The sequence below is a fragment of the Nothoprocta perdicaria genome, unplaced genomic scaffold (assembly GCF_003342845.1).
Source record: "Nothoprocta perdicaria isolate Ctin4 unplaced genomic scaffold, notPer1 scaffold_36, whole genome shotgun sequence".
Classification (NCBI taxonomy): Eukaryota; Metazoa; Chordata; class Aves; order Tinamiformes; family Tinamidae; genus Nothoprocta; species Nothoprocta perdicaria.
This window is the reverse complement of record NW_020455599.1, coordinates 4301000-4325129: the sequence shown is the minus strand read 5'-3', so window position 1 is coordinate 4325129 and position 24130 is coordinate 4301000. Positions and strand designations below refer to the sequence as shown.

The window sequence follows — 24130 nt, the reverse complement described above, 5'->3', positions numbered from 1 at the left end:
CAGCTCTCAGGGAAGCAATGAGGAAACAGCAAGTTGAGTGCAGAGAGGATAAAAAGCACCTAGAGGCAAAAACAGGTTCCAGAAACACTTGGTGGGTCTGATCTTCCTTAAGACAAGATCTATCATGCCGTATTTAATCTTGCCCAACAATGATAAGCTCGAAACACTAGTGCAGAAGCTGAGCAATTCTTCATGTATTTTTAATCAACTTAGAACTTTCATCAATACAGTACCCTCTGCAAGGTCACATCCACCACACGCTGCCGTCTGCCTTTAATGTAGTTTGCAAATACGAACTTCTGTGTCAGTTTCTGTTTGGAAGGGGGAGGATCAACATTAGCAACCCCTGGTTATATCATTTATAAACATGCAGATGTGGATTATTAAAGATTAATGCATTTTGGGATTGGTGTCGGCATTCCGTTTGTCTCATGCCGAAACCAATTCTGTTCTTCATTAGTCAACGACAACCCACATCACCCTGTTGTGGAAGAAAAATCAAAGGTGCAAGTGTGAATTGAGAATAAGTGATGAAACTGATTACGAAGAAACTTAACGGCTGTAATCAATCAACACATCACAATAATTTGAGCCCACTGTTATCTGGTGAGCAAACAGAAATAGCTCAGAGCTGTTCCTTCTAAAAATCCACTTTGCACCTTGGGCTCCATACCTACCTATGGAGTGATGCTGCCAAAGGGCTCTTGCAAGCTTTCAAGTCACAGTTCAGCTGCCATAAATTTGGTTACAAGAAGGACAGGGAATATCCCGCTTTACATTAATGAAACAAAAGAAAGATTAGCTGGATGTAGTGGAAATGTTCTGGGGCTAAGCGTCCATTTTCTACCTGGCCTAAATTCGAGACTTTTATGCATTTGCTTAGGTTGTTTCTTTGAAGAAAGGGAATATTTGTCATCAATTCTGACACTAACTGTGAAGCATCAGGACCACTTCAAAACCCTCTAGTAGCAGCGAAGCATAGTCCATTGGAAAGGCAAAAACTGCAGCAGCCCACCCTATCACGGCAAAACAATCCACTTAATACACTTATGCTATATTTTATCTAGGTGTAATGACTGTCTGTCACACAAAACCATATTGATGGAAACGTGAGAGACTTCTCCCAGTCACTCATCAATCACTGCTTAATATTGCAAAGGATGAGGGAGTGACACAGCCTTTTAATTTATGACAATATCCAAATGAGCATTCTGTTTGTCAACACACAGAGCGAAGGAAAGAGAAACCAGGTTTCCCTTGCCAAACCGTAACATGACAGTATAAAAATATCTAACTTGCAAAACAATGTGCTAGGTTGGTTATATGCAAGGTAACTATGTGTGAAGTAGCAGCTGCCCAGCTGAGCTAGTCATTTTGCAACTGCTTTGATGGCAAAAGCAGGCCTGACAGGAATCCCTGGAGGCAGACAAGGCATGGGATGCACTGCAGTCAGGGGGATATGTGCTATGGATTTGTCCTTTGGGAGAGGTTTACTTGAAGTGTCTGTAGGGAGCTGGATGCTGGGCTCTCTGCCATGCCTCCTGGACCCTGCAGGATGTCCAGCTGAGGAGGAGGGAAAGTTCTTCAGCACTGTCTTATGCAGCAATTAAAAAAAAATGACCATATGATATAAATGAAGGTATTAAGTATAGAAAGATTTTTCCCTTTCCGCGCCAAAAACAAAACAAACGAAACAAAAATAACAGGACATGCCGATTTTTGTGATATTCCAGGTTTGTTATTTTACTGTCTGAAGCTTAACTTTGCAATGCTAAAAAAATTGGGCTCGTGGTTCTAGAAGATGAAGCCCTCTGTTCCCTGGAAAATGCAATGGGAATTTTGATGACATTGGTCTGCTCTCCTTTCCTGTACTTGTCCCGGAAAGACCACGTACGGAGAGGCCGCCTCCCTCTTCTCTCTGGCAGGACTGCAAGGAAGGTAACAGCTTTGATGCTGCCTCACACGACAGAGCCTCTCCTCAAGGAACCAGACTCAGACTACTTACTCATTTCATTTCTTACTTCAGACAAGAGCTTATTCATCAGCCACGAGCTGGGCTGATTTGTAACGGGTAGCACAGGTCAGATGCTCTCTATTCTAGGCTCTAGGACTTAAGCCACGTGCCCGCAATTCGCTTATTTTTACTCATCTCCTAAAAAGAAAGAAAAACTCAAAATGTTGCTCCGACTTTTCAAAAGGAAGTGTTTTCAGCCATGCTACGTGCAACACTCAAGGATTTCATTTGCAAGCACTCTACATTTACAAAACTGCTGAATAGATGTTTTGTGTACCAGCAGTCATTAAGAACACAGCTACGTCAGTGGCATTTTGTGTTTTGTTTTTTCTGCTCTGGTTGCCAATAAACAGCATGCATCTTCCTTGCAACAAGCTGTTGCAAGATTTTTGCCTCCGGAGAAGCCAAGGGAGAAATATTGATAGATGTGTTAAAATAATCTCTCTAGACAAGAGGACTGTGTCCATTTCACAAAGACATAATCCCCTTCCTTGTTTTGAAATGGCATTTTAAGAGATCTGTGAAACTTAAGCAAAGCATATAGCTTTACAAATTCCCTCTCCTACGGTAGCCTTCTCTCTCTCAAATAATGTTTGAGAAGAGTCAACAGCGTAACATACCAATAGTGGTGGCTAATGGAGCAAGCATATGCAATAGTTCAATAGCAAGCAAAAGTGTTCTCCAAATTCTTGTTTAAAACAAGATCTGTCCAACCAGCTTGTCTTATTGCAGCAATTTCTGGAAACAGTTCTCCCTTTATAATGCATGAAAGTAACCATGACTCCTATTCCAGTTTTTACATTAAAATCTCCTTTTAGACTATGATGGAATAAGTGTTACTCATTTCCTTCTTATCACACTGTTTAAATCACTCTGCTCTACCCAAGCACTGACTACCACGCATACCAAAGCAAGACTTCCCATCACAGCCCTCTCTGGGCATCTCATTCCTCTTTGGCTCCTTAATGCCTCGAATGATCTGTGTAATTCTGACAGGTTCAGGAATTTAAGCTAGCTGGCAGATCAATATATCAATGGAAGACCTCCAAGTTTGTAGAGAGTGGAGTGGATCCGCATGTGGAACACACACGCTGCCTCCTGTAATGATCATTCTGAAGACTTCTGCAGGTGGGATACTTTTTTCCCCACTTTTTAATAAATCGAAGAGGGCGCTGACTGTCTGTCAGTATGAATTAAGATGACTAGCAACAGCGCTCTTCCGTGAGAAGATCCACGCATGGAATTCTTCCAGGAGGTTTGAACTCCAGCTGTATTGAAGGTCCTTGGTGAAAGGAGACATCAATATAATTGTAATGACAACAATTGCAAAGCAGTGACGCTTAACACTGGGAAAATAAGCTTGCTTGTTCAGAAAATACAAACAACTTGGTTGAAAAACACAACACAAAATACTGATCTGCAGGAAAATAAAACTCTTAAAAACTCTTAAAAATAAAAACTCTTATGTATTTCTAAGCACAGCATTTGCCAATCAGTATTAGTAGAGCACAATGCTGTCCTCCATACACACAAAAATCGCTGCAGAGGTTTAAAAATAATGTAATCTATTAACTCATATAAAATCTGCTCACCCATCACGGGTTAAGGGATTCCTGGCCTATCAGCAATCTTCCACCGAACTCTTAATATTAAAGATTTTTGCTGCTTACACCGCAAGGGAGAAAGAGCTGACAAAAGCCTTTGGCCAGTGAGATAAAACCTGGAGGTGGGGGAGAGCTGAGCTTATTTACATTTTTGCTTTGTTAGTAAACTGGAAGCAGAATGGTCGGAGCAGGAGGGGGAAAAAAAAGAGTGAAATTGCCATCCCCTAAATCTTCAGGCACCAGCGGCGCATTTTGATGTTGTGCTGTGTCAGCTTCCGCTATCGGTTTGGGGCTGAACTAGCACAGTTCAAGACCTAGAGCAGTGCAGGGCGCCACATCTCATGCTCTGGCAGAACGTGCACCCTAATTACGAAGGTGGATACAAAACAAGGGGGTCAGGATTTCTGGCAAAGCAGAATAAGGACCTACTTCATAGGAAATTTATAACAGCGTTTTGCATCCCTAAAGCCATGCAGAAAAGTGCATGATTCCAGGAGTGCAATGGAAGTGCCTCCAAAAGCGAGGTGATGCCATTTTGAAGGGAAAAATCCCTTCTTTTTGCAGAGAACACGACCAAGTGGCTCCCTCGGCTCTTTCGGGTTCATCGACGTGATATGTCCTGTAACGCCACGGGTGACGAGGACGGCGCACGAGTGCTGCTTACCTCGAGACCTGCCTGTGCAGGATGGCAGGGCGCGCGGGAAGGAAGCGCCCGCTGCGGCCGAGAGGCGCCGATGCCAGCGCTGCCCGTGCCACGAGCTCACGACGTGAGGCAGGGCGCAATATGGGACGGCAGATTTGCCGGGGGCTGGGGAAGCAGCTTAAGCAGGAGGTGCAGGAGAAATCAGCCATTTGGGAGGTTTAATAGGGGGCTGCTTGTTTGCCTGCCCTTTTGATGTTAAATTAGTTGTCGATTTTGTTGCAGGGAAGGAGGCATCAGGAGAAAGGACGTTTCTCTTCCAGCAAACCCTGGGAAAGCGACACCTTTATTTTAACGGCCTTCCCACCAAGCACCCCCTGCGACATTTTGGCTTTGCCTACTCGCAGCTATCAGCAACACAACAGCTGCTCATTTTACAATGACTTGCTGGAGAGAGAATGATTGAAAGAGCCAATCTATGTCACACGGAGAAGCTGTGGCACAACATCGCGGGAGGTAATGGGAGAGGAATGAGGTCAGAGCAAACAAGGGTAGGGTGAGAAAGGAGAGGAAAATAGCAGCGAGCAAAATTAGTGCAGGAGAGAAGCCACACTGCTGAACGCTTGCTTAAAACCTGCTGCAATCCGAACGCAGGGATGCGGCCTCAGGAAGCGGCCCATGGGCGGCGCGGTAGCGCACTCAAGATGGCGGCCGCAATGGCCATCTTGAGCGCCGCCGCCATCTTGAGTGCGGCCGCCATCTCGAGCGCGCTACCACGCCGCCCGTGGGCCGCAGCTCGATCAGGCGCCGCGGTGACCCTGGGCCGCAAAGCTGCCCCGCCGCCCTCCCTGTTTGCACCCCAAAGGTGTCGCCAAATGGGTTGATAAACATTACTTCTCCCTGCAAAATGGCTTGCTTATATCCTTATCCATCGTGGTTACAGGAGAGCTATTTTCCACACAACAGTGTTCATACCCTACTCAGCAAGCAGGCTGCTAAAACACCAATCCATTTATTTGCCTGAATATGAGCGCTTGGAGATATTCAAAACTGAGTCACACCAAGGGGTCTCCGGAAAGTCAGAATTTCAATGGAGAAACAGACGTTAAAGCCATTACCCTTGGTCCCCACTAAAAACTGCAAGAATTTGTTGAGTCTGTGGGAAAGCACGACGTTTTCCCGCTTGGGGTTGTTCAACTTCCCGCAAGGAGAGCATGGGGCTCCTGTGCCCGGTGTCGGCTGCGGATCCGCAGTGCCTCCCTCCCGCGGGTCTCTGCGCCCCGGCCTGGCGCAGGGCGAGCTCCCTGCACAAACAGGCACCGCGCTTCGCGCGCACCTCCGCGCCGGGCGCCAAACACCTCTCCGCTCGCTGAATTTCAGCTCGCATTCGCTTTGCAGCGCCCCCAGCAATGGCTTTTTGTTGCTTTCAGCCGAGCTCGGCGGCGGTTTTTTCTGTGGTTTTGCCAGCAAATGAAGTTACTCCTGTGGTAATGTTAACTAGGAGTTCTAGTACTCGAAGTGTGAGAAAATAATCTAAAAATCTGAAAGCATCTGAAAGGAAATAAATTCACCTGAAACACCAAATACAGCATAGTACCACCTAACCCCGTGGCCTGCACCTGACAAGCCAGATGGGTGGGAATGTGAACAAGGTAAGGATGTAACTGGAATTAATAAGTGCTCTTTTTTTTTCTTCTGGGTATCATTAAAACAGATTTCTGAATGTAAGTGAATGACCTTGTGTTACATTCTATGAAGCACATGAGAGGGAGTGGCAAAGAGGCCACTGCCTTTCAACCATTGCTGATGGGGGTGGACTCCTAGGAACTTGCTGATTTTTGCAAGTATTAAAAATATTTCTTAAGAAATTTTGCACTCATGTTCCAAATTACATTTTCAAAATACAGGGTTAGAAAATCCCTGCTATGGATCTTAAACCATCATACCGCTCCAACAGCCAAAGACAACAAAAGTAGAGGGCTTCTCTCTGAGTAATTTATATATATTTATATATATATATGGCATAAAGATGATACATGAACTGAACACTACACTTAACAGCGAGTATTTGAACTGGCCCACGATAAAGATATTTATCAAGCACACGTGTTGAAGTGCAGCATCTTAATTTTTACAATTCTACCTCTGTCTCCTCTTTGAGTTTGCTTTAATTTTCTGAATCAAGCTTACCTGGAATACTTGCTGGAGAAATGGGACCAGATCTCGACTGGTTGCTTCCAACAGGGGAGCCGACGGGAGAAGGCGACGGCCCTCCAGGAATGCCGGAGAGATGCGGAGAGGCATGAGGCGAGAACGGCGACTGTGCAGGGTTGCTCTGCTCCCCTTGGCTGCTTGTGGACCCGGATGCGCTCACGGCCGAACTCAGCGTTGCTTCAGTTCCAGTCGGCAGGTCATCAATGGAGCCAGACAAATCCTGTGGGAGGAGCAAAAGAAGGGAATGTAAGTAGTAGTAAGAAGTAGCGATACACCAAGCCATAGGACTTGAGAGGTAGAATGGTGATGAGAGCCATTTGTTTACTTATTACAGCAGATAACCAGGAGGCTCTCCTTAATGTTGGTTCACGGAGCTAAATGATGACAGGAAGTGAGAATCGCATGTACAATTCTCCACTTAAGCCCTAATTCTTCTGAGAAAAAGAGCAAGCAAGGGCAACAAATGAATTGGAACCAAATTCACTCAACACTGCATTTAACCTTTTCCATCTGGATTAAGCTTTCAAAATTAATCCCACAAATTCCGCCTGAGCACACTAAAACTAATGAAAATGATACATCAGTTTCCCTTTATATAGTATGTCATTTTGGGGTTTGCTACAGTTACAATCACAGCTAATGCACTTCACTCTTTAAGCCATCCTCAAAATGACATACGAAGGGTGTAAAATACACAGTCCTCGTAACACTCCCATCCAGCTCATTCACCTTGCAGAAGAGACACAAAACCAAGGCCCTGCTCTCTGCAGCAATAAGGTCCCACTGGCCATTTGACAAGAGTAAGAAAGACTCCTCCTGGATATCCATCAGATATCAGTTTGGCTAGCATCCAGTTCACAGTCTATCTCCAGTTTCATTGGATGCACCATGAAAGAGTTGCTCCATTTCATAACTAACACATCAAAAACATTCTCCCTCATCTGAATTCTAGCAGTATTTTAATGGGCACATTCTCCAAAGCTAGACTGGGACACGGGAACTTTGGATTTGCAAAAGTATTTTTTTTTCTTTTACTGTTGTAAAGTCAGACATAAACCAACAAAACTTGTGACAAATGGGTGCCTCCAATTTTCAGTAAACATGACAAACAAAAAAATTTCCAAGTATCACAGAAAGATGCAAAAAGCACAAACGCAGCTGCGCATCTATGACTACTGGCAAGGCACAAACTAAGGAGCATCCCGCTATTTTGATTACTGATTTAAGGCACAAATAAGACGGACAGAGCTATTTCACACATGAAACAGGTCATTAACTGACACTTGGGAGTACAAATAATTGGGATGACAGAAAATTTTACTTTGGTTGATACTGATTTTATTTGACTCATGCAAGTGGTTCATCTGGGGACAAGGGGCCTAGTCAGGTGCGCAGCCCAAGGATCATCTGGTCCTGCCCGTGCAGAGAGCTCCAAAAGCAATAAACTTGCTGCTGATTTGCACAACAAAGGTCTTGGAAGTTATCTTAGGAGGTCGAAAACTTGGACAAAATGCAAAGTGGTGTGTTTAGAGCAACAGTGCTGCCTGATGCTGACTACAACCATTACAAGGAGCTATTCTTGCCTTAAAGATGGGGTCAGTCCTCTAGTGCACCTCCAAGAAAAACAGAAAGGAAGATCAACCGTTTAAACTCCATAAAAGTCACATAGACTACTGCATTTTATTTCTTCCTCATGCATAAAGTGCAGTAAATACAACTGGCCCAAGTTATCCCCTATGTGGGATCTCACAGACTTTCCTCACAAACCTGAGTTAGGCCCCAATATATTAGCTACAGCTCTCACTACTGTCGAATTCTGTTTTTGTAACATGTTCAAAGTCATAGTTCACTAGGTAAATAAAAACAAAAAATAAGTTTGAAAACTTCAATCTACATGTCAACTCTGTGTTCATGTTAGAATTTATTTCCAAATCTCTATAAACAGGAATTTAATTGTGATACTGGCAGTAAACAAATTTTTAAAAACTATTAACTGTAAAAATGTAAACAAGAAGTAACGCTGTTTAACATAGTATAATGATAAAGATTTTTAGAGTGGAATATATTTGACAAACGGTAAGTAATTACTGCTTTTTCCTGCATAACATGGTATTCTTTTAAACATGATCAAATCGCTACTGTCACAATGTGTAACAAATGCTTGCATGGAGTGCTGATAAAACAAACACTGCTGAAAAGCATATAATAAAACCCTGAAAACAGAATATAGCAAAATAGATGCTATTCAAAATGAACACAAATTTTCTGTAAAGAAATAGATAGGCACCCAGCAGATGAAAGATATAGAAAACACATGGATTTATGTTTAGAATAATGCAGATTTTACAACAGTGTTTGGGTTGGAGCTTTCGTTTGTTTCAGCATGTGACACGGTATTTGAAGAATAAGCCAAAGCCATAACAAAACCCTGCAATGCTGCCAGCCGTCCGGAATGCCCTGTCCGAAATGGAATTCGCCGTTGTTCCGAGATCACGGCAGGACTCTTTGGTTGCGAGTGCCTTTGTAGCGGGATGCGGGGCAAGAACGAGGTTCCTTTTTCCCACCCAGCTGCACGATGACTTCTCATTTTGCTAATCCCCCGTGGGGTGCAGCAAGCGACATGGACACTACACGTCCCAGCATGTCCTCAGGCGCAGCCTTCCCGGGATTTCCTTCCTCCCCAGCCCCATGCCATCCATTCATAAAAGCAGCAAAGAAAGAGGGAAGCTTTCGAGTGGCCACAGGGCTATTTACAGCACTGAGCGCCGCCACCCTGCTCCAATAAATAAAGACCTCGGGGGCGCTCCAGGCTCCTCCAGCCTGACACACGGGAGCCTGGAGCCCCACGCCACCAAGCAGCACCAGCGGGAGGGGACTCCCTGCCAAACCTGCGGAGCGCATGTGCGCGCTCCACAAGCTACCCATGTGCCAAGGAAGTTACCACAGCCCCAGTATTCCTCAGCATCAAGCGAGAAACCTGACAATAAGGCTTGTTTCTTTATGAGTGGGCTAAAAGGAGTAACATCAGAATATCTGCTGTTCTGCTCAAGGTAGTTTGGGAATTACTTTTTCATTTTTATTAACATACACTTCATGGTCTTGCCTAGGCTTCTAAAACAGAAGGCATGAGTAGGGGAGCAAGAGAGAAACTCTCAGCATACAAAGGCTTTAGAAACACCTCTCTTATCCACACAAGCTAATTGGGAAATTGAAGGGAAGAAGAAAAACTTTACATGAACTGTCCAGACAGAAAGAGCACAAGTCAACTTGCTCTTCTCCTATTATCAGTTTTATAACGCTTGCTTCTTCCTGCACCAGTGAAGCAAGTGCAATTTCTGTTCTGCAAACATTTGTATATAGATCGTGCACATGCACAATCTATACATAAATTATATGGATACACTTGCATTTGCTTAGCATGTCCATATGTAAAGCTATTAAAAAGCCTGCTAATAAGAGAAATTCACAGCAGTTTAAGCATACAGCCTAGTTAACAAAGACGCTCTGTAACTAATACTTCTCTAGAGGACAATTTAGTCAGCAGGGCACCAGCTCCATTCTTCTTTTATAAGTACTATCAGATCTATGATGCCTGTAAAGAACAGAGAGACCTTACTTACTGCATCTCATTCAAACCAAGGCACCTTCAAGCTACAGTGCTTCCATTTATCTTGCTGCAAAGTTGGCAGGCTGGGTAATTGCAGGGATCCTTTTAAGGGGCTGAAGTCCCCATACCCCAAGGCATGCTTTAAATTTTACCTCCTTTCAGAGGCTTTATCTGGAAACCACTCATTTCTCTGTGTAAAATGTAGCAAGTCTAGAGTTACCAGAAAGCTTTTGTTACACAGATCTGCTTCTTGCAAAATAATCTTATTAGTGGTATCTCTGGTACGAATATGCTTCAAATGCGGTACTACTTCTGAGGAAAAAGTAAAGGACAAAATATGTTGTTTTTCCTTCCCTATCACAAATCCATGCCAAAATGCTGTATTCTCTGTGTTGCTTTTACATCCTGCTTCCTTCAGGACATCCCAACCAGCTTTCAAAGTTTATTTCTAGGTAACACCTTGATTACAAACCAGACTGTCATTGTGCAGGATTTATCTCTTTGAGCTAAGTGTTTTATCTATGACTATCTTCCCTTCCACCATCACCTTGCACCCATGCACAACCTTTATTCTTGTCCCTGTGACAAGTACAAGCGCTCAAACGACCAGGATCACATTGTGCTCGGGATTATAATGTTATGCCTTCCTGGTGGTACGATCTTATCAGACTGACAGGAGAGCCACTCTGGAAACAGCACACCGATATACACAGCCAGCAAGGCGGAGCACAAAGCAACCTGCTTATACATACATACACACAGCCAGGAAAACTGAGGTTACTTACAAATAAAGCTTGGAAAAAAAAAATAAATACCAATACTCATATTATATTAAGGTAACTTACTCAAGGAATATTCCTGGTTCCAATAAACAACACAAATGAGATTAACAGTAACTTGGTAATATCACAGTGATTTTACAAGCGGAGTGCAACAGGATTAACATGCTCATCATGGAGCAAGAATTTACACTGCAAGCACTTCACACAATCGCCAGTTTTGCTAAAGAGTGTCCCAGCAGATGTAAGGCAAACAAGGTATTCCTAAGGGTATTCCTTGCTAAATGCCACCTGGAAACCGACGAGCACCTCCTTGGAAGTCAGGGAAAATGAGAAGCGCAGAACAGGACTAGGAGATATGGAGCACCTTGCTCAGTAAGGTCCCGTGGTGCTAAATTACACAGCAGGTTCACAGAGCAGGTTACCACCGTTTGGGGATCGCTCAGCGGGATTCTGCACAACATGCAAACGTGGGATTTATTTAAACTGCCCCAGCGTAGCCTACCAGTTTCTTTATTCCCAGGGAGTCGAAGAAAAGCAGAGGTATTTTGTAGGTATTAAAATTAAAGGCACACCAAAGCTCCTACTCTCCAAGAATCTGAACCCCCTGACTCCATCCTGCCGTCAGTTTCTCTAGTGTGAATCCCGGTGCCAAACGTGCGGAGAGCTGCAACCACCGACTGTGCGATCAAAGCCTGCCTTGCTCAAGCCAGGCCTTTATGCAGTATTTTTTTTTAGGATGGAGGAGGGGAGTATGGCTTAAGAGATAGACTCCTACAGGAAATATCCCCTCAACACTAATCTCTTCTTTAGAAGTAAAATTATATATACACGCAAGCATATTTTGCATGCAAATACATAAATATATGTTCAAGCAGACACATACACGCAGCCATTGTTTTGGAACCATGGGGGATTATGAACAAGACGCTCTGTAATTGAGATTAACTTTGAACAAACGATTTGGCTGACAAACACACACGGGCGCACAAAGGGAACGCCACAATAGCTCTGTTCAAATTCCGAGATATTTGCAAGACCGCTTTCCATCACAAAGCAGCCCCTAACAGCGCCTTCCACGCGAGGCCTCCGCAGGCCCCGCTCGCTTTGTCCGGATGCGAGGGAGCCAAGAGCCCCGACTGCCCCAAGGAGACAAGAGCCCCGACTGCCCCCACGGCGCCACCCGCTCGGGTGCTCCCTCCACGCCAGCAGCGACACCAAAGCGCATTAAATCCCATCCTTTAAAGCCCTTTCTTTAACAGGACGCCGGGAACATCCCCCAGGCCACCTGTTTAAAGCTAGGCTCCTGTGGGGCTTCTCGCCAAGCGCCTTTTACGTCACCACTGCTCTCTACCAAAATAAATTTGGGGCCAGGAAACAAGGCCTATTCGCTGCGTGTTGCTAATTCAAGGTGTGCTAAAGGAGAAGGAGACAAGATCATTTCCATTTCAAACACTTTCTTGGAGGAAAGTTACATTTTTAATGATAGGCACAACTCTCCCTCGGAAAACGCTATTACAAAGAGAGGATCTGTTTCATACTGAGAGCTGACTTGTAAGACAAACCTTAACTTAGATAATATTTGGGTACAGATACTTTTCGATAGTACTTCACAGTCTTATTTCACTTACTACATGTTTCAGTAGCATTATAGCTTTAACTGTAATCCGTGTGAACTGTAGCTCACACAATAGTGAACTACTGATGCAATATTCTAAATGAAGGAAATTTGAAGTATGTGGCCAAAAAGGTAGCTTCTTGCACTAATTTTAGTGACAAAGTGGTGTGAAAGAAGCGCCACTGCCTAGGGAAACCCATTTCCTTCATTCCACGGGGCTCGCGTGCTTCCTAAAATAACCCAGCTACTCAGCTGTGCTGTCAAGACTCCTACCAGCACCAAATATTTTCTCAGAGAAGTTATGCAGGGAAGCCCCCGAGAATGTAAAATCCTTCCCTTCAAAGTCCTCTGCTTACTTAAGTAACTTAAGTAAAAACATAATCAAATAATACAGCAGCAGTGCTCTAACTTCCAAATTTTCAATTGGTCTTTAAGAAATTACATACAAAATTCAACTTCCTTTCCCTCACTTAATCTCGTTAGCTGCACAAAAACAGTGCAAAAATGGAGTTCTGAGCAATTCTGATGTAGCGGGAAAAAGGTCCTTCCAGTGAGATGTGTGACCCTGAAGCAGCTGAGGAGCAACTAGGGGTTGTTCTTACAGCGGAGGTTCTGCCGTTCAGCATCGGTGGACGGGGAGGACGGGCTGTGTGGGATGGGACGGATGGGTCTCCTCTCTGGGGACACATCCACGCAGGCTCCTGCTTTCGCTGGACGTGAACATCGACCTGCTGAGGCTGGATTATCAGGAGGACCAGGAGCACTGCTTTGTTCTCCTGAATTTGCCATCTCACTTCAGCATTCAACTCCCAGTTTGTTCAATGGGAAGAATCCCTTGCTGGTACATTTGCTTAATAAAGGGCAAGGGATCTGTGTTTGTAAAACAGTTTTATTCTATTTTTTAAAATTTCCAAATCTGAAACATGTGACTAAGAAGAGCTAGACCCGACTAGAGCAAACAGAAATGCCTCTCTGTAAAGGGACTTGGAGCACATCGTACAAGTTGCTACATCCTGAGGTTTAAAAACATACATAAATTTTCTAGAATTTATCCTAGCACATCTCTGTGTATGAAAGCAATGAAAAATTGTGTCTGCATTTTGTCAAATTACATATTGATAATTTCTGTCCTTTTCTTGGAATGGAGTAAGACTGCTTGCAATTCCTGCAAATCAAAAATGATACAAATTGATGAACTACCCCATAGAGCAATCTAAACAGAACGTGATATGCCAGCATCTGTCACAGGCGAGATTAGAAGAAGCTGCTAAGATGGACACAGTCACACTTCCGTGCTTACCCTGATCCACGAGGAGATCTTATTTGCTTGTCCAGACAAGAGCTTTGTGGCAAAAACAACTTAAGGTAATCAGAAATTTCCAACCAACGCTGCAGCTTCAAGGAACTGGAGGAAAACCCAGACACCCGCTCACCTCCCTGAGCGTACTCAGTACCAGTCATTATGTGCTCTGTAATTCTTTGACGGTTAATGGGAAGGGGACTCCTGAGGTCTGCAGCTGCATCAAGAAATCTCCTAATGGCATAAAAAAAAAGTTGATACTTTACAAACATCGACTCCCAAGTATGAAACGATAAATACTAATGACCCGTGTGCTATCGAAGCAAACTGCCAAAGCCTAACAAGGACTATAAACAGGTAAGGCACAGAGCTTGCCTGACAACAATACTTTTTATGCTGAAAGTAAACAGTAAATCTCCGGAACAGGAAAACAATAACAGCGCATCTCTCAAGGTACGAACTTCACTGTTAAATCTCCAAAGGCGAATGCTTAGCACGTAGATATTGTGGAAATAAAGTTTAAAACCAAAAAGACACAAACCCTTAGGAGCCATTTGTTTCTTTAGTATCGTAACAAAGAAATATTCTCAGCCAACGATTTTTGTGGCTACAGCAAATAAATTATCAACATTTAAAAGAACCAAAACAATGAAAAAACAACAAATTGCCCCTAAGTTCAGGATGAAAAAGTTGTGCTTGCACAAAAGCAAGCTAATAAAACTTAGCTCGCATGCATGCTACTTCTCATTCCAGTTTCCCTAGTGTCAGTCTTAGACACAAATGTCAGATCCCTTCTTTTAAACTTATTTTCATATGAAGAACAACAAGGTAAGACAGAAAAACCTCCTCCTTTGGCACGTCATTGGATTGTAGCCATTTCTTAGACCATGGAGACTTATCTCTCCCCCTGGGAGCAGGCACACTAAACTGGCAGGGTGAGATGAAAGGAAGCTGAATGATGGAAAAGACACTTTAAGCAGAATCTCCTCAGCCTTTTCGCAATTATTTTGCAGACCACCCTCTTCCTTCCCAGTTTCCACAGGGATGCAGCAGGGTGATCCTGCTCCAGAGGGCAGCTCGGGCAGGAGAAGCCCTTCAAACACGATGGCCAAGCCCACGCAGCGTAGCAGAGCTAAGCTGAGCCCTGAGCCTGAGCTCAGCTCTTCTGCAAGCGTGAGACGTCTTCCCACATGCGCGTGTCTCAGCTCACCCTGCTGCATTCAAGAGGCATTGGCCACGACGGCAGGAAAAGTTTGGACTTGCAATATCGTTTGTTTGGAGCTGGCAGTTGTGAGAACGGAAAATAGCAAAGGCTGATGAAGCGACTGATTGATCACCGATGACTGGAAGCTGATCTTTCTGTCCCACAGTAAATTAGGCAAGCTGATAACAAGCAAGCTGTTCTGACACCCCAAAGCCATATGTGGACCACGATAAGGGCCTGAAACAGCTGATTAACCTACATCTATACCCCTGAGATTTACATGCTCTTCATCGACAACACTTGCCTTTCGCAGCATGTTAATGCCCTTCCTGGGAGCCACAGTTTGATAAAGCAGACGTCCCAGCAGGCTAGCAAGAGAATGAGGATCTGCAAAATGTACATTTTCACTAGCTCAGGGATTGCTAACGCATCACACGGTGCCCCTGTCCTCCCTCCCTCCCTTCCAACACTGTGTAACCAAACACCACGATTCAGCGAGAGGGCGAATAAGCCACTGACACACCTGAAGTTTCGAAAACGCAGGTGCTCCAGTAACCTTCCAACTCTCACTCCCAAATCCTACGCTAAAAACAGGAGAAAAACACATGTGCCAAAGAAAGAAGGAAATATGAGGAAGGCCTCCTTTTCATGGAGACGTTCCTCAGAGAACACAATCAATTAATAAAGTCCTACTTAACACAACTGTCACCCTTACACGTAGTGTTAAGTGATGCGGCCGCGCAGGAACGAGTGAATTCTGCTCCGCTCCAGACTCGCTCTGTTGTCGCCATGCAGGAATCCCTGATCTTCCTCACTCTTGGGTTCTTCCTTGTTTTTCTGGCCCTAACCTGACTCCCGTGGCTCAACAGGCAGTGAGGAGAAGTGAAGAGGGACCGCGATCCTTTGAATCCCGCCTTGCCTCGCACTCCCACGCGGGCACAAACCGCCTGCTCCCCGCTGAGGTTTATGGGGCACTGCAGCAAAATCAAATGGTTGTGCTTCCAGAGCTGTTCCCTCAGCCCCTCCTAGCTTTCACATTGCTAAGTGACCTGCGGAAAGAATGGGAAATGAAATCCAAGGCAGTAAAAAAGCGGAAAGCCAACTTTGGGATCTTTTCTGTCATGTGCTAGCTAGCACCCAATTCCCTCATCACCCCGACTTCCGTAGTTCATACCTCCTCTCCCAGTAATTCCATCTTGCTTGAGCATACTGTTTTGTAAAATATTTCAGCTCCAAGGGAACACAGTATTTTGGGATGTCGCAGTTATAAAAGACCTGTGTAAAACTTAAATATCACAGAAACTTCTGCATAAATTTCAAAACGCTTCTGAAATCCCACAAGGGTCTCAGTCCCTGATTTCTTTTAAAATAATATCTTGATTACATTAGTAAATAGGGTAACTTGCAGCGTTTCCTTCAATTAAACTTTAAGAAAAAATCCTGAAAGGCCAAAACGCTCCCTGCTACTCCTAAGGGTGCTGCCCAGCCACAGTTCCCAAATTTTGCTGTTGGGGTTGGAAGAAGATGTGTATTAGTCTTGAGGCTAAGATAAAGACACAGTTGTCCCAATCTTTGAATGCATTTAGCTAATCTTTATACAACAGGTTCATCATTCAGATAGGCTCTTGGAATCCAACAAATGAGGGAAAAAGTGAAAGTTACTACAAAACCGTTAAACCATACAGACTATGCAATCTACCGAAAAAAATCTATATACCACTTACTGTTGTTCTTTAATTAGTAGATTAGAATCAAAAGGAAAGGCTTTTGTGGTAAATTGTGAAAGCCAACTCTTCCTGAATTTCTGAGTGCCTCAGCATGCTTGAAAGTGGCAGCTTATTCTTTTTATCACATGCAACACAGGGAGTCCCAAGATCTCCTCGATAAAGCATCCTGTAAGCTTGTTCTCTCCAAATTTTTTTTTGGCTTGAGTGGAGGAATTTAGGATTACCCTGAACTACAAATGCAACGTAATGCTAATAAACATGTTCTGAAAATTTTCCAAGAAAGCACAGGCAGGAGGTTTAGCGCAAAGCACCTGTAACTGGCACGGAGATGGCTACCGATGCCCAGACCAGGCTTGGTGGAGAGCCCATGGAGCCTTATAAAACAGGAGCCTCCTTGTCGGACAGAGGGGATCACTGAAGAGACACTCGGCCCTCCAAGAGCTTCAGGTGAGGCCCTACCTGTTGCTGAACATTCAAATCTGTGTCTGAGCTACATCACATAGACTGAGGGAGCAGGGAGCAGCACCCTTGGGGTGCTGTGTGTGGTTGAAAGCTGCGGGAAGAGCCACTGGGGTCTGAAGAAGTCCAGTTTGAGAGGACAAGACGTTTTGCAGCCAGAGGAAAGTTTTCCTATGTGTCTTTAAAGGTCATTGCTGCTTAAGTGGGGTTATTGCCTAGGAACATTTGTCCTGGCCCCCTTTGTAGTCCTCCAAACTGAAGTGATTAATTAACTGAAAAGGTTAACTTCTACACTGGCTGACCACCTTTCTTTTCGAAAACACTACCTACATTTCTGTGAAGAAATAGCAAAACCCACCTCATTGCATTTTCTGAGTTATTCATAAGAGAGACCACCACAAAAGGGGGAAATAGTGAATTAGTAGGTTGGGACCGGCTGAGGACAGACACCATTCTGAAGGGCGCCTGTCAGAATAAACAACTGCAGCACAGGAGCAAACAGCCAAACATGAATTAAGTAAAGAAGTAAATAAAGGAGAGAAAAAAAAAAGAAAAAGAAAAAAATACATGTAGAAATTTCAGCAATCAGGCCAATCTGTTAGGAGCTGTAGCGCTGCCAGCTAGCGGGCCTCAGGGCTCCGTAGGCTTTCTCAGCACAGTGCCAAACTCCAGCAATATTGTTATGGTTAGAAAGGAATTTCTCACAAGAGCTAACAAAGGCAGAAGGTCATAAATAAACACAGCAGGATTGCCTTGTCAGTTCTCATTATTAGCGCTGCAGGCACTTGCTTTTCTATGGGCTGCTCCCAGGTTCAGTTAAGTGTGAGAGCTCCTCCTCAATTTCACAAACTCAAAAATAAAGACGGCGCTTCTCCACTCGGGAAAGTACAGCGCGTCCTGGATGTTGATGCTTCCCCTGCGCGGGCGGGCGCGTGGGCAGGACCTGCTCCCGTCGCTCCCTGCATCCCGTCGCTCCCTGCGTCCCGTGGCTCCCTGCACACGCTGCCCGGCCCCCCAGGAGCGCCGCTCGCCCAGCGCGGAGCTGCTCCGTGTCCTTCTGCCTGGGCCTCCGCTGCCTGCCGTGGCTGCAGCCATCGTGCAGAACACCAAGAACTTCCTTGCTGTGGTAACGCTCCTCAGCCCTGCATCTGCGCAGGAAATGAAGGCGAGCTCCTAAACCGATCCTGACGTGTGCTGCAACACCGGGGAAGCACAGCTGTGTGATCATTATTGCAATTATAAAATGACATTTAGTGCTAACTTTCCTTTGTTACTGAATTTTAAAAGAGAGGGAAGACAGTACCAGTAAATTTGGGGATACAAGAGTGTGATGAAGGAGGGAGAAATTATTGACATTTCAAGGCTAGCCCCTTACCTAATCTCAGAAGTTAAAAAAAGGCCAAGTGAAAACATCATATACGTACATATACATGTGAACAAAAAGGGAGACATAAAGGGGACTAGACATAATATAGGTACAAAAATTAACACTATAGTGGGGTACATTTGTACTGTTTCAAGATGTACCTGTAGAGCTTTTCAGAACAACAGATGAAATTCAGAGCTCAGCAATGCTATCTGTAAAATGTTTTAATTTCAATTTACTCATTACACTAAAAAAAAAAAAAAAAAGAGTAAGGTCTTGAAGAAACCACGAAAGCTCCTAACCTTGGCAATACCATCATTAAAGTGAAAGTTAAGTACATGAATGGCGCTCATGCAGGACCGTCACCAGCCCTGGCCTGGAATACAACAGAGGCCATGGGATGCACAGTCCTTTCCAAACACGAGACATGCAGAGAACATGGCCCATTGAAAGAGAAATGCTGCTCCCTCTTGTGAACGGTACCAGACACTGATGCAGTGGTTCCTCTTCCCCCGATGGACATAATTCAAGGGCCGCGAGCGGCCCTGTCCGTGCTGCACACGAGCCCTGAGCGCGGCGCGCTGGGAACAAGGCCGGCAGCGGCACCGCGGGCAGCTCGCGCCAAGGCGAGCCCGCCGGAGAGGCAAGCGCTGCGGCAAGGGGAGAGGCAGGAATGAGAGGTTCTGGAGTCCAGCTGGCCGCCCGCTCTGCCGCCCGCCACCACTAGGCAAGGTCTGGGCACCCCCTCCCAAGCAGGGAGCCTGCAAGGTTCCCAAGCAGGGAACGCGCTGCGTTCCCCAGGTGGTCCCTTGGAAGCTGCTCCTGGCTTCGCGTCGCTCGAGGGCGGAGGGGCCGGGGTGGCCCTGCCACGCGGCCACCGAGCTGCTCTCGATGCATGGTCAGATTTCTGCTTTCCTTCTCATCACTGGAATCACAAGAACTCTCCACATGACCCAAGATGAATGTGGAAGCTATGAGGAAGAAGCTCCTAATAAACTGTATCCAAAGGACAAACACACTAACCTTAACATTTCCTCCTTATCCACAGGAATCCCAAGAGTGATTGAAGATCAAGAGATCCAAGAGAACCAAATGGCAAAGACAGCCTGTTTTGTGAAATCCCAAGCTATGAAGTCTGCTGTCTGTGATCAGGCACATCCAACAGTGCTCACCCAACGACGTGCCCCCGTGCAGCTGAACAGGTAAATAGCTTCGTGGAGAGTCTGGAGTTCTTTAACTCCTGCTCGCTTGCGGGTCTCAGTTGAGGTCTGTGTATTCTGAGAGCAGGGTACCCCAAACGAAACAATTAATTCCATGCTTTTTTCTGTGATGTTTTTTCCTCGTTAATATTTTAAAGACACTTACCTATTAGTTGCATTGCAATTAATTTATCTTCTCTGATCAAAACATGTTTACTTCTCTAGAAACACTCTTCTGTCATTGATTTCAAAAGAAGAGCTGGGTTTTAGGCCACTAACTCAAATGTGTATTTGTGTTAATTCTTTTGTGTCTCATAAAATATTTAGGAGGGGAACAATTCTTTATACAAGTCAGAAAACGATTTAAATCCACTAAGTGCTGTGAACAATGTTGGACATTCAGAGCAGAAGAGAGGGATATTTCCAAAGTGCAATTCTAGGCATGGAAAAATGAGTTCCCCTCTCTGATCAGCAGAGAGAAACTTGCCTTCTGCAGGAGCTTTTCAAGACAGGAATCTGGCCCAGATACCTCAAATCATCCTGCATCGCAGCTTGGGGCTTTACAGGGAGCCCTGTAAGTCACACTGAAAACAACTTCAGGTTTTACAGAACCAATTTTTTCTCCCCCCTTTTTTTGTTCTCCAGTGTTTGTGGTCAAACTACTGAGGATTGACGACCTCAGCTTTTGCTTTTTTTTTTTTTTTTTAATATCTTAAGCTTATTTTCATATTTAATTTCCTCGCACTTGAATTTTTGGGAGTAAAAAGAGAAGTTTCAAAGATTACAGATTTCTAAATTAGTCATTACATGGTTTCTCATATCAAGAAATATATTTCATTGCCTGAGAGGAACTGCTATGGTATTTTTTCCTGTAGAAGCAGGAAATATTTCATTACTTTGTACAGTCTGAAATAGGCCATTTTACATTTATGTTGAGTTTAAGAGCCTGAAAAGACTATGGACAAAACACTGCTGAGGAAGCGAAAAAAGAGCAGGCGGTAGATTCCTAGTAAAAAGAATACAGAGGTATCTCCTTGATACAAAATACGGTTTGTTATTTTTCAGTTAAGAAAATTATCAAGGAAAGACTAAAAAGGAGAATGAACAAAATCATCAGCGCTCTGAGAGATGGCAAAATCGTGCATTATTGTCAGGAGAGCCGGCTCCTGTTGCCTGCTCAAGATTTTCATTTTCCTTTGGAAAGGGAGAGAAGTGGAGGGAAGCAGAGGCAGCATCATTAGACCACATCCTTCCTGTCTAGCCTGCGTTTTTTTAAGCTAGAGAACCAAACTAGACCCATGAGCGGTACTGGCTTGTACCTGAGCAGCTCAGCTGTCCCTGACACTTGACCTGCTTCCAAAAAGCAAGAAGTCCAATTTAAATCGGCGGCCCTGTGGGGAAGTAATGGTTTGACCCTTGGTGCCTCCGCCCCGGCCCCTGCAATCCTCTAATGATTTCCCTGCAGGGTTCATTTACCAGCTCTGGGTCAAAGCCCGGCGCGTCCACCAAGGCAAGGGGCCACGCAGGCGGCGCATGATGGATTGCAAAATAAGTGCATCATAAAGGAAACCTCCATCAATTAGAGATGCCCTTTGAATTCACAACAAAAGGAAGCAAAGTGCAAACCATAATGTCTACTCCCTTCACTCCAGCAGCACGGAGATGTGCACGTTAGAGATTTATTTGAGCCTAGGTACAGAACTAGCCATCACTCCGGGAGAAAACAGGCTCGGTTCATTTGTAAGGCACGGCCTTTTAAACACTTCCAGTGACTGGGAAGTTGCAAACGCTCACTCCTCAGCTCCAAATATCATACCTTAGCCTTCCCTATTAGGCACACTGTGATTCTAAGCAGAAATATTAAAGCTTACTGCAATGATGGCAAGTACCTACATGTCATTTCACTGTTATTTTTTGAATCCATGTCTTGATTTGCCATTACTGGGAACAGGAAAAATATGGGTTAAAAGTGTTGTTTTTATCTCCACTTCCACCCATACATTAAATCAGCTGTGGACTTTTGTTTTAACTAGGAGTCCACAACAGGGAATTACAAAATGTGATTTTGGGACAAGAAACGCATGAGGAAGTAGGATTGGAAGGAAATGCTGTAAAAGCATAGAAATGTGATGGCGAAGAAAACAAAAGATACCTTGGGTTTATGGATAATGAAAGGGTGCGGAAGGGAAAAGAACGATGGCCCCGGCCCTAGCGAGGGCACTAAAGGGAAGATGTGGGAGCTCGGAGCGGCAGGACGGCCTCAGCTCTGCAGAGCCCTGCAGGAACCAGCCACACAAGGCCCACGGCAGCCCCAGGCCGGCAGGAGCCAGCTCGGGCCTCAACCTACGTGCACAGGCATCAAACTCTTCTGCTCTCACAGGCACAGGATCAGCACAGCTAAGACATGGCAGAAACGCCACAGTGACAAGCTGTCTTCTTTTTATACTCTGCTTTTAATGTATCGTGGTTTCCCTTCGCCTTTCGGTTTCAAAGCACAGGAAAAAAATGGTTATTCGGTTGCTTAAAATGATATGTTAAGTTAATCACATCTCTTGCCAAAAAAATTAATGGTAAGTTGAGATGCCATTTAAAAAAAAAAGCCTCATTTTTTTCAAGAAGCCTGCAAAGAAGGGACCTCCTTATAGCATTTCCGATTCAGCACCTGAACCCCACGAGCTGTGTTTGAGACCTGTGTCTGCACCTGTGTGTGCCTGAGCGCCCTTCTCCTCCTCTGCTCTTCTGCCCAACACATGCGATGTATGGGAGGCACATTAGCCTGTGAGTCTGACTACAACAGAGAGAAGGGGGGAAAAAAATCCAACAACTTTCTAATATGACATTCTGCAACACTACGTGGCTGACAAAAAGAAATGTATGATTGATAGGACTGAGCGCCTGCTAAATATAGACCGGGAGCAGAGAGACAAAATGATAACGAAGGCGGCGTGATATTCAAACTTTCTACAGCGTTTTTTATTCACAAATTCAAATTGCAGAGGTTACTTAAAGCCCTGGTTCGGAGCCCGCCAGGCCGCTGCCCTTGAAGCGCACGGATTAGCTCACCGCCCGTTTGCTCTCACTCCTTCCTGCCTGGCAAGGCGAGCGCTGGGCACCCAACCTTAGCCTCTAATTGAATTGCGCCGGGGCGGGCGGCGGGGCAGCCACAGGCTCGCTGCCAGCCACTCAGCATGTGGCACGGCAACTTGTGTTAATAAAAATTGTATTTTTGTACCATTAACAACGTGGGCACCAATATAACCGAGTTTCAGCCAGGTAACTTTTCATCAGGACTGTATTTTGCATCCCCATCCCTCCTCTCCCCCAGCGTGGTTTCCAAGAGTTTTGTCCAGAGCCTTCCTCGCCAGCACAAGCCTTGCAGCCGTCTCCCTCGCGAGCTGGGCACTTGAAAGGCTTTTAACCGGATTTTCCCTGGAACAAAGCAGCGCTCTAACTCTCTCTCTAAAGCCACAAGGCACTTGTCTGAGAGCGTCCCTTATCTGCAGGCCCTCAGCAGGTGACACAGGTTCACTAGGACTGGCTACCACCACGGAGACAAACTCTGTCCAGCTGACCTCGTAGGGATCAATCCCACCCCTGCGTCTGCTCCCTTGTTTTTTTTTATTATTGAAAAGGAGCAACAAAGGAAATACAAACCCTCAAAACACTCCTCCCAGAATGCAAAAAAATATTCTAACATGGAAGTTAACTCCATTTCTACATCAGCAGCAATATTTGAAAGTCAAACTATTAAAAAGGCACAACTATGAAAGACAGTTGGCTGTATTTTTTTTTTTAAGTAGTAATTCTTTAATTTCTTTCCCTTTTTTTTTCCATCAATTAGATTTAATTTTCCTGTGAGCCCACACAAGGGAGCAGACAATGAAAGCCTGATGCAGTCAACTTTTAGGAGGCCCCTAAACCAAGTGAGTTCAGCTTATCATGAGGACACGCTGCAACCTGTATTCGGAAGCAGCGTCCTTGCAGCTCCCGCTCTGCTCAGGAGTGTGGCCTGGTATTACTGCTTCTGGGTGGATAATGTTTTTCTTTTGCAGTTCTGTGTGAAGAATGGGATTGCTGGAAAGAAATAATCTTCTGATTTGCTTCGTTTTGCTTCAATTAAATTACTTGGTGTGTACCTTGTTTATCTCATGTGGACCACAATTTACTAGCCCTGTTCATTTAAACACTTCAGAAAAAGCACTTGCAACAAAGACATTAACAGTCTTTCTGTCTTAGCAATCCCCTCTTCTCTCTAAAGAGCAGCAAGTAGTTAAAAATATAAAAAAACAAACAAAAGTTCATATCATGCCTAAGAGTGGACCATAACCATATGCATTGCAACGGATTGTTGCAACATTCAGGCAACTTTTCCACGAATTGATAGCTTGTCTTCAGGATG

At 44.7% G+C, this 24130-nt stretch overlaps 1 protein-coding gene across 1 annotated transcript in view; it reads right to left on the bottom strand.

Moving 5' to 3' along the window:
- The window catches only part of ARID1B (AT-rich interaction domain 1B), a 312324-nt gene that overhangs the window by 90150 nt on the left and 198044 nt on the right, over positions 1-24130 (bottom strand). The window contains 1 exon segment of the mRNA XM_026044358.1: positions 6449-6692. Coding sequence (XP_025900143.1) covers positions 6449-6692 — 244 coding nt within the window.